Consider the following 13,121-nt stretch of genomic DNA (forward strand, 5'->3'; position numbering starts at 1 on the left):
TATAAAAATATATATACAATAGCCCAAAAAGATAATGCGAAATTAACTAACCAAAATTAAACGCACAACACATTAACAGCAGAGAGATATTAATCAAGCGTTTTTTTATGCAAAGTGTTTGCATCACTGTCATCCTTTCCAATGTTACAATACCAATCAATCATAGCATAAAAAGTAATATGACCACTTATGTCTGTACCCATTTATCAATTGTCCAGCTCAATACAAGGTGGAAGTGGAGTAGTTTCTTTTCCACAAAATTAGATCATAAACTGGTACCGAAACTGAAACTCTACCCACTGAAGTTAGTTGCTTTTAATATTCGTCTAGAGCATTCGAGCTCTCTACAAAGCTCGGACTCCGACAGTTTGGAATTCGATTCAAAATTTACATACAATGACAGTTCAGTTAACTGGAAAACATCGAGAAGACCAGCAGTTCAAGAAAGAATTATCATTCCACAGGACGGTTCAGATTTTAAGTCGCGTTCTATATCACATCTGCCGTTTCTGTGCATTCGGATACTTTAAGTACAATACGGACACAAACAAATTATTTATATGTCCATATGGGGCCTTTACAAAATACTTCACCTGGATTGTCAAAATATTTCTGATACTTGTGGATTATATTAATTATGTTTACATACTATATACTTTTCTTATTCATTACCATTTTAACACGTCGATATATCGTAGTGGATATCATTTCTATATAGAAATGTTAATATGCACCTGTGTTAATTGGCAGTTTGTAAACCTTATGATCTTCCTACATAGCTGGACATATAGTATCTCCTGCGTTGCTGTGATCAACAAAGTGCTGGAAATACATAGGACTATGATATCGTCCTTTAGTTATTCATATTTCACAATTGAGCATAATCTAGTTTTGATATCTTTTTTCGAATTTGTATTCACTATTATTCAACTGTGGAATCAAATAATGAGGTATACCTGTATGCTTGTCTTCAAATACCGAATAATATTATTCGAGCTATTTTATTGGGCGTACTTTCTATATCAGTTGATCCTAATAGCCTGGCATCGGGTATTACTGAGTGCCATAAAAGCTTGTAAAAATAGAAACCGAGATCGTAAACGACTAATTTATATATATAAAATGTATTTTCGTATATGCAAAGTGCACGGTGAGGTTACAGAACTCTGGTTACGCATATCGGAAGCCCTTTTGGGTTGTATAACCATGTTATCCGCGGATATTTCGGAGGAGCTATATGACGTTATCTACCAAGAAAAGAGCACTGCGGAGAAATGGAAATTCTTCATTGTTTTAAAAGCTGGGGACTGCATAGCTCCATTTCTAAAAGTTTTTCTTTTAGGTCTATGTACTGTTCGTATAGAGAACCTAACAAAACTTCTAAGTGAACATATTTATATAACTGAACTTTACTGGTCAAGATCGTATTATGGGCTTGAAAATAAGTCATATATGAAACTGCTGGATGGTCAGGTATTGTATTATTTAGAATATTCAGATCAGTTAACGTTACATCTCATTTCCAGTTCTATTGCTTCTGTCTTCAGCAACACACCAGTCCGATCAGAAATCACATATGGCACAGGGGACAATCTATTAATATTGAATTTCTTTTACGATTTATATGGATAGCTTTCCTGAATGCAATGTCAAACTTACAGTATGCTTTTACAGAGCAAATTGCTACGAATTCCTTTAATTGATATACTAAAACCGTTGGAAACTCTGAGAAATTTCAATTTGTATTTCGAATTATTAGTGTAAGAAAATTTATGTGTACGAATAAATCATAATAATAATCATTTTATAAACAATAATTTGTAATTAACTAGCCATTAGTTAACCAATAACTCATTAACAGCAGAGAGATATTATTATTATTATTATTATTATCCGAATACTATAAAACCTATCAAACATAGCATAAAATGTAATGAGACCACTTATGTTATAGGTAAACATTTGTCCTTCCAAAGTGGGAGTGGCGGTTTCATTTCTACCAAATTAGATCATAAACTGGTACCGAAACTGAAACTCTACCCACTGAAATTAGTTGCTTTTAATATTCGTCTAGAGCATTCGAGCTCTCTACAAAGCTCGGACTCCGACAGTTTGGAATTCGATTCAAAATTTACATACAATGACAGTTCAGTTAACTGGAAAACATGAAGAAGACCAGCAGTTCAAGAAAGAATTATTATTCCACAGGACAGTTCACATATTATGTCGCGTTCTATATCACATCTGCCGTTCCTGTGCATTCGGAAACTTTAAGTATAATACAGACACAAAAAAAATATTTATATGTCCATATGGGGCCTTTACAAAATACTTCACCTGGATTGTCAAAATATTTCTGATACTTGAGGATTATGATAATTATTTTTATATTATATTTTTTTTTGGTACTCATTACTTTTATAACATATCGACAAATCGTAGTGGATATCATTTCTATGTAGAAATTTTAATATACACCTCTGTTAATTGGCAGTTTGTAAAGCTTATGATTTTCCTACATAGCTGGACAAGTAGTAGATCCTGCGTTGCTGTGATCAACAAAGTGCTGGAAATACATAGGACTATGATATCATCCTTTAGTTATTCATATTTTACTATTGAACATAATCTACTGTTGATATCTTTTTTCGAATTTGTATTCACTATTATTCAACTGTGGAATCAAATAATGAGGTTTACCTATATGCTTGTCTTCAAATACCGAATAATATTATTCGAGCTATTTTATTGGGCGTACTTTCTATATCAGTTGATCCTAATAGCCTGGCATCGGGTATTACTGAGTGCCATAAAAGCTTGTAAAAATAGAAACCGAGATCGTAAACGATTAATTTATATATATAAAATGTATTTTCGTATATGTGAAGTGCACGGCGAGGTTACAGAACTCTGGTTACGCATATCGGAAGCCCTTTTGGGTTGTATAACCATGTTATCCGCGGATATTTCGGAGGAGCTATATGACGTTATCTACCAAGAAAAGAGCACTGCGGAGAAATGGAAATTCTTCATTGTTTTAAAAGCTGGGAACTGCATAGCTCCATTTCTAAAAGTTTTTCTTTTAGGTCTATGTACTGTTCGTATAGAGAACCTAACAAAACTTCTAAGTGACCACATTTATATAACTGAACTTTACTGGTCAAGATCGTATTATGGGCTTGAAAAAGAGTCATATATGAAACTGCTGGATGGTCAGGTATTGTATTATTTAGAATATTCAGATCAGTTAACGTTACATCTCATTTCCAGTTCTATTGCTTCTGTCTTCAGCAACACACCAGTCCGATCAGAAATCATATATGGCACAGGGGACAATCTATTAATATTGAATTTCTTTTACTATTTATATGGATAGCTTTCCTGAATGCAATGTCAAATTTACAGTATGCTTTTACAGAGCAAATGGCTGAGAATTCCTTTTATTAATACACTAAAACCCTTGAAAACTCTGAGAAAATTTCAATATGTATATCATATTATTATAATAAGTAAATTTATATGTACGATTATATCTTAATAATACTGTAATATATAATAATAATTTGAAAATAAATGAGGTCTCTCATTCAATATTACAACTGTTATTTTTATGGAATCTTGAGGCTTTTTAAGCATGATTTTTAGTAACTAGAAAACATATAGTATTTTCCAACTCATAAACTATCTATTGTAAATTGTTATATTGTTATTATTGTTATGAAATTTCTGTAGTGTGTACTGTAAATAATTGTGTTTTTATGTTCAACTTGTTAAGCGGCCAATTAGGTAGTAAAAATCCTGTTTAAATAATATAATAAAAAAAAAAAAAAAAACAAAAAATCTAAAAAATTTTATTGAAATATCAATTTTGGGTCATGAAAAAAAAAAACTTTTTTTTTATTAAAGAACTCTCGCAGAACATAAAAATATATTTGCTGTCCTGGCAAATAGACATGAGGTATTTGTGTCTGCATTCAATAAAATAGCTTGACCCACAATCCAAATTGACATTTCATGAGGCATAATTACAGGAAATTTGTAGCCTATTACTGTTAACATTTTCATCATACCACTTCCACATCGAACTAGTTCATTAGAACTGGAACGGAATATCAACCTTCATTGGGTTAGTAGTTGGTTTCAATATGCAATTAGTATACTGGAGCTCTTTGTAAAACACGGGACTCGGCATCTGGGCACCATCCTAGTATATTATAACATAATTAAGGATTGTAGAGAAACGTTATCCGTCTTAACACCAACAAAGTATGACAAGTCCGTTAAATGGAAAAAACCGTGAGGAGCGGCGAATTTGCAGGATAGAGCTATTAATCCACAGGACAGTTCACTTATTGAGTCGCGTTCTATATCGCATTTGCCGCTTCTGTACATTTGGATACTTTAAGTACAATGCGAATACAAACAAATTGTATATACGCCAACATACTAGCTTTATTAAATACTTTAGCTTGGTTGTGAAAATAATTCTGCTACTTTTAGATTATCTCAATTATAGTTATGTGATAGTTAGAATCGAAGCTCATACCATACGGGACTGCTCCCTATGGATTTCCGGATATAATTTTTATCTAGAATGCTTAATTTATACTAATGTTAATTGGCAGTTTCTAAAAATAATTATCTTCCTTCATAGCTGGAAAAATAACGAAACCTGTGTTTCTGTGATCAACAAGTTATTGGAAATACATAAGACTATGATATCATCTTTTAGTTATTCATATTTCACAATAGAATATCATATACTTTTGATTTCTTTTTTCGAATTTGTATTCACTATTATCCAGTTGGGGAATCAAATAATAAGACACCGTCGCTTATTAGTGTTCAAATACCAAATAATATTATTCGAGATAATTTACTGGGCGTACTTTCTATACCAGTTGATCCTAATAGCCTGGCATCGAGTATTGCTTAGTGCCATCAAAGCTTCTACTAGTAGAAACCGAGATCGTAAACGACTAATTTATATATATAAAATGTATTTTCGTATATGCGAAGTACACGGCGAGGTTACACAGCTCTGGTTAGGCATATCGGGAGCCCTCTTCGGTTGTATTACCATGTTATCCGCGGATATTTCAGAGGAGCTATATGACCTTATATACCAAGAAAAGAGCACGGCGGAGAAGTGGAAATTCTTCGTTGTTTGGAAAATGGGGAATTGCGTTGCTCCCTTACTAAAAGTTTTCTTGTTGGGCCTCTGTACTAATAGTATTGAGAATCTAACCAAACTTCTAGGTGAACATATTTATATAATCGAACTGCTTAACTGGACTAGATCATATAAGAAAAGCGAACTGGGTCTGAAAAATCCACATGCGAATGTGCTGGATTCTCAGGTAAGCCAATTTATAATTATTCAATCAGATCAGTTAACATTTTTTGTCGCATGCAGTTCAACTGCTTCTGTCTTCAGCAACACACCTGTCCGATCAGAAATCACATATGGCACAGGGGCCAATCTATTAACATTGAATTTCTTTTGCTATTTATATGGATAGCTTTCCTAAATGGAATGTCCAATCTACAATACGCTCTAGCAAGCAAAAGAGCTTGGAATTACTTTTATTAATTTGTTGGGAGCTTTTAAGACAGTTAGGAATATGATAAGCATTTTTAAATCTGGATAGTATGAATTTATATTAAAAAAAAAGGTTTAGATAAGGCCACAATGTACAAATATATCATAATAATATTTATAAGACTAAAATACTTAAAATAAACATACGAAATACAAAATTCAATATGGCTATATGCATTGAAAACTAAAAGTATTTAATATTTCTAACATACGAGATCACTGATAAGTATATGATAAGTATTTAAACGGAAGATATCGGCTATATATCTATTTTTTATCGACGCAATTTATGAAATACACACTATGTTCTTCGCGCCTTCTATAAAAAAGTTCAAGGAAAAATACAGTACAATAATTTGAGCCAATACCCAAATGAAACATATCATTAGGCATAATTATCGAAATTATGTTGCCCATTATTGTCAACATTTCTCCCACTTCGGGACATTTCAGTAGCTCTGAAGGATGATCTTGGGCTCACTCCATCGAAATAAGTTGGCCCCGATGGAACGCCTGGAACGGTTTCTGAACGAAGCAAGCATTCGAGTGTTGAGCAATTCACTTTATTTAAGCTGTCGTCTCGCTGGTCTCGGCTATTTTAAGTACAGCTCGCAGAAGGAAAAGCTGTACACGGACAGTACACATAGATGTCTTGGATGGTTTATTAAAATCTTTTTGTTATGCATGGATAATTATAATTTGCTGGGCTATTGCTTTTGTTTTGTCATTATGGTTGATTCGCCATTGGAAGCACAGCGAGAGGATTTCGATAATTATTTGTTCTTTACGACGTGGCTGATGAATAACTGGATGCTGCTGCATCTTCTTCGGCTAGCGCATAATCGGAAGTACAGTGCAGACTGCCAGCTAACGATCAATGATATAATCAAATTGAATGAAACTGTGCATTCGTGCTTTGGCAGCTGGAGCTTAAGGACGAAACTTGATATACTACTGCTCTTTCATCTGCAATATGCTTTAACCACGCTGCAATTGCGAAAAATTTGGGATCAATATTTTTGCGAGACGTACATCATACTCCTCTTCGAGATCTACTTCTGTGCCTACTTCGTCTATCAGCTGCTGCTGCTGGCTTGGCTGGGAGCTCTGCACAAAAACTTAAGCACTTATTATCTGAACCCTCAACAGGGACACTTTCCCAGCTCTCACTCGCGTCGTCAGCTAATACAGTTCTTTAGCGTATATTGGCGGATCAAGAGCGTCCACCAATGTGTTAGGAAACTCTGGGGTCGAGTGCCTGGCGTGCTGTTTCTCTTTTTGCTCAAACAATTTCAATACCTGGCCTACAATATATACAACATAAACAATCATCGGCCCATCAATCACCTAATTGAATTTGAATGCTGTGTGGTGCCCGTGCTAAAAATATTTATTCTCGCCATTTGCAACAAACGCATTCAAATGCTCAATCAACAGCTGAGGGAATATCTCTTGCGCATTGAGTTGCTCCATTGGAATTGGCTCGAGTCTGGACTGGAATCAGCTGTGGCCATTCCATTTGCCAAGATTTTAAGCCGTAAGGTGAGTGAGTGCCAAAATTTGAAGGAGTATGCCAAACGCTCAACTCTCCTCACTCTTTACAGAACTCCTGGTTTTATCTGCAGCTGCTGGCAGACCCGATGGAAGCATTCAATGGTAAAATGGGATTTAATATAAATTTCAGATTTCGGTTCCTATTTACTTCTGTTTTATATTTGATATTGCATTTTACGTATATTGATTAAACTCGAATATACTCTGTTTTGAGGTGTTTTAGTAGACAATATGAAGCGCAACATGTTTGCATAATTTCAATGTGTTTCATTATTCATAATGGATTCAATAAAAAAAAAAAGAAATCTCATTATATATAATTATATATTTTCCGTGAAAATGAATGATTGATGCAAGTTTAACCTATATATTAAAGGTCATAAATGCCTAATTATGAATGCCTTCATCCTTTTCATTTTGCTAGCTCAAATAGCACTCAAAACATAAACAAATTTAATCAGAATAGAATGAAGTAATTCATTATAAACCTACCACTGAACTCTAAAAAATTGACACGTATCGAGTTTTAAATCTCACAGCTTACACATTCAATTTATAAATAAATTTAAAAATAAATTCTAACAGGTAAACAAACCTTTGCAAAGTATTAAAAATGCTTGCGAAAAATTATAGTTTTTTAGTTTATATATTTTTTCGATCAATAAATATATTAGCATGCTTATGGTGGATGCATTAATACTCGTACTTACTGCAAATATTGATAATAATTTAATGGGCGCTCTTTCAACTCGCCTAAGGTATTGCGCTGCTCTTAAGGCATGCTTAGAATTAAATTCGAGAGCAATGAAAATGATGGCTTACAAGGCTAAAACACTTAAGATTAGGTAACTAGGCTAATTGTGCTGGGGCTTCACTTCACTTCATCAGAGCCGTCGCCGGCGTTGGCGGCAACAGAGATAATTTCTCAAACTTTTGCATCGTTTGGCTAGAGGCGGGCAGCTCAATCAGCTCGGCATCTGGATTATATGGATAGTTGGGATTGGCGGCGGCCAGATCGTTGACGGCAATATCATTGGAGAGATCCACGGGAGCAAAGCTCTCGTAGATGTCAATGTGATTATTCAAATCGTTGTCGGGGTCTGCAGCTGCAACGGCAGCCGCATCTTCGTCCAATGTCGCCCATTCATCGTTAAAGGTCTCGCTCATCTCGACGGGCGTTGCACGCTCATCGTCATCGTCTGAGGACTCCAACTCCTCGCGTTCCCTGTACAGCTGCTCTGATTGTGGCGCGGCCAACTCGTCATCCAATGCGTCGCCAAAGTTTTCAATGGCTGCCAAGGACTCGGGCTGCGACGCATTATGACTGTCGCTGTCTGGCAGCGGCATTTCCGTTTCCTCATTATGCGCCATTGTGTCGCCATCTTGAGCTTCGGCCAGCTGCTGCTGTTCCACCTCCAACTCCAACTCCTGTTGCTGCTGCTCATGCTGCTCATGCTGCTCCTCCTGTTTCAATTCAGCCATTGGCTCGGCCATTATGGTTTGCACAGTCTGTTTGATGTCTGTGGCGTCTGCGTGGGAATCTAGTGCGGCGTCTTCTGCAGATGCAAGGGGGCTTGTGGCTGTAGTTTCTTTTGTTCTCGTGCTCTGTGTTTAATGAGTGACGGGTGCATCGTTGTGCGTAGGTGAATATATATGTATATATGTGTGTGTGTGTGCGTGTGTATGTGTAAATAAATTAAATAAAAGTTTTTATTACTGTAGAGTTTGCCAATTATGTAAATAGTTTTAGTACAAGCACTCGTCCCATGCAAATTTTTAATTTAAGCATAAATGTAATAACAAAATAAATAGAATAACACAATTATTAAGGAATGAGAAAAAAACTTACAGCAGAAACTCTTTTCTATTTGCTACGCAAGATCGTACTAAAACGATGCTAATCAAAGCATTCTTTTTATACAAGCAGTGAGATGAAACTTCCAGCTCAAGATGACTCATATTGAGGAACTGTTAAGCTGGGCTTAAACTCACTGAATGAAAAAGAGAGTGAGGGAGAGAGGACACGTTATTCTGTTAGTCAGCTGGGGTTCTAAGCAGCGCTTACGCTCTCATACGTATGTCATTTAACAGTGATGCTCTCGCTCCAATTGGATTTATAAGCAGCTCTTAATTCACTGTCTGTTAACATTCGCTGTTACGGTCATCAGAAGCGCTTTATTCCCTTCCTGTTAACAGCGCAAGCTCTAACTCTCTCATAGCATTACTTGTTACTCAACTGGTTTTCTAAATAACGCTTTGTTCCCTTTGCTGTTCGCTGATTCGCTCTCACTCTCGCTTTTGACATTTAACATACGTAGCGTTCATTAACATTTCTGCTTAAATATGCATTGGCTCACGCATGATTCACCTTCGGGTCTGATAACAATTCGTTGAATTCTATTAATATACACCTTGCCAAATATAAATTAGCATGCAAAGAGCAAAGCGCCCCCGGCTTGTCATTCATACGATTTTGTTGGTCACTCGGTCGAGATCGTTGTAACCGTAACGACACAAGTTCATTTATAATTATTGCAGATGACAGCAGCCCCCAGCAAATGCATTTGCTTTTTTTTTTCCTATTCTTATTGTATGGCGCTGTGCCGTAAGTAATTGTACAAATTCGCAGAAATTTGTATTAATAATACAAAATGCGCATTAGCTGTCACAATGCCGAGTTTATTTTTATTTGCGACGCTCACTTAAATTTTTGAATGATTCTTATTATATAACTGGTTACGGGGCAAGGTAGGGTTATACAAAAACACACAAATATACATATGTATATAATATATAGTACAGCAGATGCTTGGCTGCTTAGCTAACGGCAAGATTGAGTCACGTTTCTTAACGATTGCTTCCGGGGAAATTCTCGAGAATTTAGTTTGTGTTGGCGCTTAAGCTACGGAATAGCCTATGCAAAATTATTATTTTTTAAAGAATATATATGTATAATTATATATCTGTTTGATATGAATAAATAGCATTTTCTTTAGGCAAATAAATTTTTTATATGTAATATGCATATATATATTATTGGTCTTATTTTTTTCATTTATAAATAAAAAACCTTGTGCAATTTTTAATTTTCCTACAGTTTTGTCAACTCATTTTCTTCGATTGAGGATTTCACTTTTGAGCAGTCTCTTAAGCAGCTGTTGAACATTGGTAAATTTATGACCAATTCTTATACATATGAGGCCGCACTCCTTGTGCAACAGCCCCTACTCCACACTCGTCTGAAAATTTGTTCGCAGCTTAACGCTCTATTTTACGCTGCATATTTGATGTGTGTTGTGCGGAGTTTACAGTTCACAATTCGCACAGCTCTCGTTGCGCTTTTGCTCATTTCACGCACACTTTGTAGCACGCACACTGCTTCGGGGCCCGACCCCATACGCAAACCAGTCCCCTCGCCTCTTAGATTTAAATGGCGTATAAAAAATAGTCGGGCCGGGCACATAACAAATTGAAATGCAAGTGCACAAAGTAATTTTTACAAAGTTGTAAAGGGCTTTCGACATACATATGCAATAAATGCGGTTTAAATATATTTTTTTGTGTGTGTATGTGAGTGTATATATAGAGAAAATAAATACTATATAATAATTGCACAGTTTTTTAATAGGAAAATATTAATAAAAATATTGCATACACAAGTACGTCGAGTTTTGGGACTGTTTGTGCCAAGCGACAGGCAAATTGCTTAACAGCCTTCAACAATTTTACAATATTTCCGCCAGGGGCTTAAACACACAGCATTGGCAGCAGAGACCGGGTGTATTCAGTGGGGGGGTGTACTTTATGTGCTACTCTATATTAATATTTATAGCCATGCACTTTACATATGTATATTCCAAATAAATGCATAATCTGAGTTTGGGGTGCCAAAAACCGCAGCTTTCAATATCCGCAGGAGAGATGAAAACAAATATAAAAAATTATATATATACATAGTTATATACAGCTGCATAAATTGAATAAATTGTGCGACTGTGCAATAGTTTTTCTTCCTGTCCTCAAAACGTTTTCCATTATTGCAGCATTTTAAATTTGTAACAATGTTGACATGTCGCACTTCGGCTTTAAAGCTGTTCATAATTTGCGCATTGCATATTTTTTACGCTCATTTATTAATTTTGCGTTGATTTATGTCATTATGGAAAAAGTGAAATGTGAAATATGTAAAAAGGAGGCGAATTGCAAGGCGGACGTAGTCGACTGCGTAATACTGTATTTTATAATACCGAATTTAATAGTGGGTTGATAGAAATAGTATCATGTACATCGTCGACTGTGACTGACGAAGTCCATTATTCCCGAATAACATATTTTCTATTTTCATTTAATTTCTTAGACTCTCTCTCAGTTTCTCCCTTTCTTTCTCTCTCTCTCTCTCTCTCTCTCTCTCTCTCTCTCTCTCACTCTGTGTATCTCTGTCTCTCTCAGTCTCTCTGTCTATCTCTATCTCTCTCTCCTCTCTGGATAAACGCAATATATTTTAAATATTTCCTTTTGACAAGCTCAAATTAAATATTATTATTTTTATTTTATTATAATAATATGGTCACTTTATTCTTATCTTACAGTATCTCTCGATTTTGCAATCCCCAATTCTATCATATGCCTTCTTCCGGCAACAGCACCTATAAATAAATACGCGACAAAAAGACTATAAAAAATAATAAAAATAAAATTAAAAAAAAAAAAAAAGTTGAAATGGCAACACGCAAAATGCTCGCAAGTCGCGTGCTCGTCGAATTCGATACTATAAATTCTCATAAATATTACACGGGCACGGTCACGCCCACGAGCAGCAGAGAGAAACCCCCAAGACAAGGATTTATGCGCTTGGCGCACATGACTTTTAATATAAATTAATTTTTATTATGGCTAAAAGTAATTAATGGACTTGAAAACCGCATATATGATGTATGTACCGTTAAATTGCTGCATCAACTGCAACGTGTTGCAAGATCTGAGCTCAGAAGCAGACAAAAAAATAAAAATAATAATACTAGGGACAGACTGTATGTATGGCAAAATTGAATGGGCAACAAAATTGCCTTTAAAGCAATGTCTAAACTCAATCAGTGATATAAATATGTGTATGAAAAGTGTAGAAACAATTAGAGATCTTTTGTAATATTGAAGCCTAATCGAGTAAAGCAAATATTATTTGCTTATTATATTATTAATATATTAATATTTATTTTATATATTTCGATCATTATTATTATTATTAATTGTAAGCTCTGTGAAATGGTTTCCAACTCCTGCAAAATACGCACTCCTATTATATAAGTTCATTAAAAACGTGACATATTTCAGCTTGTTTGTATTTTTTTTTTTTTTTTTCCTAGCAAAGGCTATAACTAGTATTGTTTTTTAACTGTCAAAACAACGCATTAATTATGGAAATACTCTGTGCATAATATACTTTCAATGTAATTAGAAATGGGAAGCTCATTTATGTTTTTTATAGCATAATATTCAATATATGTAATTTGTTTTTATGAACCCCGTTGACACATAATCAAAATTTATAATTTGTTTACATTATTAATTTAGACGCAATGAAGTCAATCCCAACAACAAAAAATTCGCATACATCTAATTCAAATATATGATTATTAAAATAATAATAATAAGCTTATCTAGTGGTATACACTCGACTAAAAGATATCCAGGAATTTGCTCAGTAATCAACGAATCGATTCATGTAATCGAGCTGACAATGATTACTTACAATTATAATAATATAATAAAATAATAATTATTTTAATTGTAGTTCTTCAGGCATTGATATTTGCAACAAATACATACGCAGAGAAATCATAATAGTTTATATTACAAATGCTTTTCTCACTCATTTTACCCCACTAACTCACATAGAACTTCAAAGGGAGTATTGAAAAAAAGTAGAAAATCTAATTGCACAATTAAACATTTTGTCGTGTTAATA

The 13,121-nt window shown here is 34.7% G+C and overlaps 1 protein-coding gene and 1 long non-coding RNA gene across 3 annotated transcripts in view; one reads left to right on the top strand and one right to left on the bottom strand.

The window, feature by feature from the left end:
- Nucleotides 1-207: 207 nt before the first annotated feature.
- LOC149269634 (uncharacterized) lies at nucleotides 208-3,470 on the top strand. The gene is made up of 3 exons (XR_016269050.1): nucleotides 208-1,473; nucleotides 1,527-3,217; nucleotides 3,271-3,470. It is a non-coding gene; the product is annotated as an uncharacterized LOC149269634 (long non-coding RNA).
- A 4,313-nt stretch (nucleotides 3,471-7,783) lies between these two features.
- Nucleotides 7,784-13,121, bottom strand: part of LOC108610580 (uncharacterized) — a 5,543-nt gene continuing 205 nt past the window's right edge. Inside the window, exons 1-2 of one of the 2 annotated variants that reach the window (XM_089464752.1) lie at nucleotides 9,006-13,121; nucleotides 7,784-8,712 (exon numbers count right to left, since the gene is read on the bottom strand). The exon at nucleotides 9,006-13,121 is cut by the window's right edge and continues 205 nt beyond it. In XM_089464752.1, coding sequence (XP_089320878.1) covers nucleotides 8,033-8,650 — 618 coding nt within the window. In that variant the 5' untranslated portion in view covers nucleotides 8,651-8,712; nucleotides 9,006-13,121 and the 3' untranslated portion in view covers nucleotides 7,784-8,032. Of the gene's footprint in view, nucleotides 8,762-9,005 lie in introns of both variants that reach the window. The other variant, XM_089464751.1, reaches the window with a different exon arrangement.

This window comes from Drosophila arizonae, chromosome 3, assembly GCF_054131065.1.
Source record: "Drosophila arizonae isolate 15081-1271.41 chromosome 3, UAZ_ARI_1.0, whole genome shotgun sequence".
Classification (NCBI taxonomy): Eukaryota; Metazoa; Arthropoda; class Insecta; order Diptera; family Drosophilidae; genus Drosophila; species Drosophila arizonae.